The sequence below is a fragment of the Salvia splendens genome, chromosome 2 (genome assembly GCF_004379255.2).
Source record: "Salvia splendens isolate huo1 chromosome 2, SspV2, whole genome shotgun sequence".
NCBI lineage: Eukaryota > Viridiplantae > Streptophyta > Magnoliopsida > Lamiales > Lamiaceae > Salvia > Salvia splendens.
Window position 1 is genome coordinate 12,418,135 of NC_056033.1, and position 5,224 is coordinate 12,423,358.

The 5,224-nt window shown below is 38.1% G+C and overlaps 1 protein-coding gene across 1 annotated transcript; it reads left to right on the plus strand.

The window, feature by feature from the left end:
• Positions 1-274: 274 nt before the first annotated feature.
• Positions 275-4,211, plus strand: LOC121788507 (receptor-like protein kinase). The gene is made up of 2 exons (XM_042187167.1): positions 275-3,637; positions 3,748-4,211. Exons 1-2 carry the CDS (start codon positions 601-603, stop codon positions 4,086-4,088), a joined length of 3,378 nt encoding a protein of 1,125 aa, XP_042043101.1. The 5' UTR covers positions 275-600; the 3' UTR covers positions 4,089-4,211.
• The last annotated feature ends 1,013 nt before the right edge of the window (positions 4,212-5,224 follow it).

The following is a 5,224-nucleotide window of genomic DNA, read 5'->3' on the forward strand; positions in this document are numbered from 1 at the left end:
TAAATAGATTTTAAAAATATGGATTTTAATTTCAATGAATGCAATTGACATTATTTATTTAGGTTTTTGAATGTTGGAGTGGTTCAAAATTTAATTTAATTTTATTTTATTTAAAGAAAGAGAGGAAATAACGCCTTTTGCATACATCCAAAATACTTCCAGATGCACGCCATTGCATACCATCTAAAATTCTAAATATGAGTCATGTTAAATAAAGCTCCAACAACAAAGTTTAAGTGGTCAACAAAAAGTGCTCAAAACTTCACAATATTCCAAAACCGCCCCACCAACGGAAATGTCCCCATCATATATAAATATCACAACATTCCAAATAAATTGGACATTACTACAAAATGATAACATTGATAAGAATATGGGTAGTTACTACTTAAGCAGCTTTTGTTAGGCCGACACCATTACTATAACAATTTTTTCTTGCTGACAAAATTATTCCCTAATCTTTAATTTTAAAAAAAACAACAAATCACAGGCAAGCTGATTCTTGCTCGCATGATCCATGAAAAATTCTACCAAAAAAAAACACACATTCCAACAGAACATAACACTAAACTCAAATTCTAAATCAGCAAGCTTACCAAAATGTTTCTTCTGTTCCTTGGTTATGTTCTGCTCCTTGTCCCAATCCCATCTGCATCGCAGCCTCAAGCTGCGCTGCAGCTTCTCCGGTTTCGAAACAGTCTGGCAGAGACTTCTAGGTCTCTCCTGCAATGGAACCATACCACCTCACCTTCTGCTCACTGCAACTGGCCTGGTGTTACTTGCTACTCAAATGAAACAGATTTTCGTGTCAAGTCACTGGTTGTGACTAAATTCGGCCTCTCGGGGGTTCTGGTGGATTCGTTTCCATATCTGTGTCAGATTCCTGATCTGACCACTCTTGATCTCAGTGCAAACAATTTCAGTGGAAGTGTTCCTGCTGTGGTTGGCAACTGCAGTAAGCTTATCGAGCTTTTTCTCTACAACAATAGCCTGTCGGGGCCACTTCCACCCGATATTTTCACACCGGGGCAGCTGCAACGTCTTGATTTGGGCCTCAACCAACTATCTGGCATGATTCCACCTGAGGTAGGCCAATGCAAAAACCTTATATCTCTTGCCTTGGATCTAAATTTCTTGAACGGTGGAGTTCCAAGTGAACTGTTATCTATTCCGAGTTTGAGTGAAGTTTACTTGAGTGGGAATAATTTAAATGGAAGCTTGCCTGATTTTCCATCCAATTGCTCGCTTGTTAAACTCCAACTGCCTAAAAATTCATTCCATGGCCCATTACCACCGTCCATAGGCAACTGTCGTCAGCTCAAATTCCTGGATGCATCGGAAAACGATCTCGGAGGAGTAATACCGCAGGATTTCTTCAAGGACCTGACTCAACTTGAGATAGTGTACCTTATGAGAAACAACTTTGAAGGGCAAATTCCCATGTCTTTGTGGAGTCTCAGAAATTTAACAAAGCTCGTACTTGAAGGGAACAAGTTCAACGGGAGCATTCCTGAAGATATCAAGCAATGCGATAAGCTTACTTACCTAGACTTATCTCTCAATGCCTTAACTGGTCATCTACCAACTTCAGTTTCTTATCTCAGAAACTTGGAGAAATTGTATCTCCATAATAATACTCTCACTGCTCCACTACCTTCAGGAATCGGAAACTGCACTTCGCTGGTCCATGTTGCATTTCGTTTTAATGAAATCAGTGGAATTCTTCCTCCTGAGATTTGTCGTCTCAGGCGTTTAGAGATTCTCATGCTGAATTACAATCAGATTGAGGGTCCTATACCACATTGTATAGAAAATTTGATCTCTCTTCGAGTGTTCAGCGTCTACTGTAATAAAATGACAGGCAGAATACCAGCTGGAATTACAAACTTGACAAACCTTACAGATCTTGTTTTGGCTCAAAACAACTTTACAGGGGAGATTCCATCAGACTTGGGAAAGAATATGGTTCCAGGTTTAGATATCTTGGATCTTACAGGAAATCAGTTTACGGGAGAAATTCCAAGTACCGTATGTTCTGGCAACCGCCTCCTACGTTTGACCATTGGTGACAACAAATTTACTGGCGGTTTCCCCACTGAAATCATCAAATGCAAGTCTCTGTACAGGTTATTTCTCTATAACAATCGTTTGCAAGGAAGCATACCGAATGACATGGGAATCTCATCCAGCATCGCACATTTTGATGTTCGAGGAAACTTGTTTGAAGGAACAATCCCAACAGTATTTAGTTCCTGGAGGAATCTCTCACTGATTGATCTTTCAGAGAATAAGTTTTCAGGATCAATACCTCAGGAATTTGGGGAGCTTCAAAATCTGGTAACAATGAATATTTCTTCAAACAGATTGACAGGAGCAATTCCTCCAGAGCTGAGTCATAGTACAAACATAGACAGACTAGACCTCAGCAAGAATGAACTTGCGGGAGGTGTTCCACCTGAGATCCTTTCTTCATCAACACTGACAATCATTCGGCTTCAAGAGAACAAATTGACAGGCGTGATTCCAGACGTTTTCATGAGCAGCCGAAGACTGCGTGAGCTCCAGCTTGGTAACAATTTGCTTGGTGGTCATTTTCCTTGCAGTCTGAGTAGAATCCAAACTTTTCAGCACCTGAACCTCAGCACAAACAGGATTTCTGGAGAAATACCGAGTTGCATTGGCGATCTTATTAAGTTGGAGATCCTTGATATCTCAATCAACAATTTCTCAGGCGCAATACCACCAGCCACAGACAATATGAGGTCACTTTATTTTGTGAACATATCATATAATCAACTCTCAGGCCAAATTCCAGCTGTTTGGGCAAAGGCATTGGAGTCGAATCCCAGAACGACTCTAGGGAATCCAAGACTCTGTCTAGCATCCATGAAAGGCGGCAACTGCAGAAGTCACAAGAAAGCACATCCAGGAGGTCCAGTCCTAGCTGGTATAATAATTGGATCATTTTTCTTGACAGTGTGCCTTCTTGCAGCCATATACGCATTATTAACTCGTTTTTGGCACCGTACCCCAACGTCTCCTCATCAAACACTGCTGTACCATCAATCAAGCAATGAAGAGTTACCAGAAGATCTGAACTTTATGGATATTCTTCGTGGAACTGAAGGTTGGAGTGATAAGCATGTGATTGGAAGAGGTAAGCATGGAACTGTGTATAGAGCAGAGTCAGAGAAATCAAAAAAGCAGTGGGCAATTAAGAAGGTGGATCTGAGTGAGTCAAAATTCAACTCAGAGATGAGAATTTTGAACTTAGTCAGACACAGGAACATACTTAGAATGGGAGGTTACAGCATCAGAAATGGATATGGATACATTGTTACAGAATACATGCCTGAGGGCACTCTCTATCATCTACTGCACAAGAGACTACCTTGCGTAGCTTTGACCTGGGAGCAGCGATGCCGTATTGCTCTTGGAATAGCTCAAGGTTTGTCCTATCTTCACCATGACTGTGTACCTCCAATCATTCACAGGGATGTCAAATCAGACAACATACTGCTGGACTCGGAATTTGAACCGAAGATTGGAGATTTTGGGGCAGCAAAATTGGATTCTGAAGTAGATGAAAACGAAACAGATTCTGTAATTGTTGGAACACTTGGCTATATAGCACCAGGTAAGCTTCAAATTTCAGAATATATATGCTACTCTACAATTTTGTGGATTCCAACAGCCTTTAAACATGTTTTTTCCTCAATAATCAAACCTACTAAATTTCGATTTCAGAGAATGCATACGCAACAAGGTTGACGGAAAAATGTGATGTATACAGCTATGGAATAATTGTGCTGGAGCTTGTGTGCAGAAAATTACCAGTGGATCCCAGCTTTGACGAGGGCTTAGATATTGTCTCGTGGGTAAGGACGACGCTAAAAGGTTGCAACCATCAATATGGGTTGTTGGATGAAGAAATCAAGTACTGGGAGAGGGAGGAGCAGGAAGAAGCAATGGTGATGGTGGATCTTGCTTTGCAATGCACTGAAATGGCTCCGGATATGAGGCCCTCGATGAGAGATGTAGTGGCTTCCCTTCTTAAATTTCCAAGCAAATTCGAGGGGAGTGTGTGAAATCATTCAACCCCGTCCATGTAAACATTTGCTGAGGAATTGTTTTATCTGAATACCTGTAAGGTTGGGGATGAATAATAAATCAAATTAAGGCAAAAGATGATGTTATATCAGTTCAATTGTATACAAAATCTCTTTAGTTGTTGGAGACAAAGAGGAAACCAACTAATCCCAATCGCATATGAAATTGCATACAGATGCATGCCAAATAAAGTACTCCCTCTTCCGTTCCTTGTTAATAGAGACATTTCTTTTTCGGCACGGAGTTTAAAAATAGTGTGTTAAATGGATGGTGGAAAAAATAGGGAATAAAATAAGATAAATGAAGAAAGAATAAAGTAAAAATGAGAATTACTTTTTGCTAAAAATAGAAATGACTCAATTAACTTAAACTACTTAAAATACAAAAATAATTCTATTAACGTGGAAATAAGGGAGGATCATATTTCCAACCCTCAAAGCTATACCTAACTTGGCCCGAAAAGGCATCTGAATGTGGCAATGTACGTTTTGTCATTATAGTTTGCTAATGTTTCATTTTAGAGGTACTATCAAGTATCAATCTATCCAATCTATCAAATTTAAGGTCACTTCTAGTGGAATTTATCAGTAATTATGTTCGGATTTTATTTTAACGATCTCTTTAAATATTCGACTTTGAAGATAGCTCATCGTGATAAAAACTAACTATAAAAATTAACTTTTGTATTTTTAATAGTAAGGAATCTAGGACGCGATCAATTGCTATTTAATTAGCAATTTAAAATTAAGCTCAATTTTTAACGATTAGATTAGGAGATCTAGTGATTGATATAATGTCAAGTAGATTATATTTTAAATTTAAATAATTTTAAATAAAATTAAAGGGTATTAATATCAATTCTCTCTTTTTAAAATTATCCAAAACTTTAATTCTATGTAACTCACCCAATTTAAATTATTTTTTCACAAAAAACATATCAATTTAAAGGTAATTTTATAAGGATTCTAACGAGATCTCAATTGCATATGTTCCGACGACGTTCGGATGATGAAATTTGATGATTTTTATTTCAGTTTTCGTATATGTTGATAAACAGATTTTTATCAACAAATACATCAAAAAATCTCAATATAATGTAGGTAAAATCTCAACA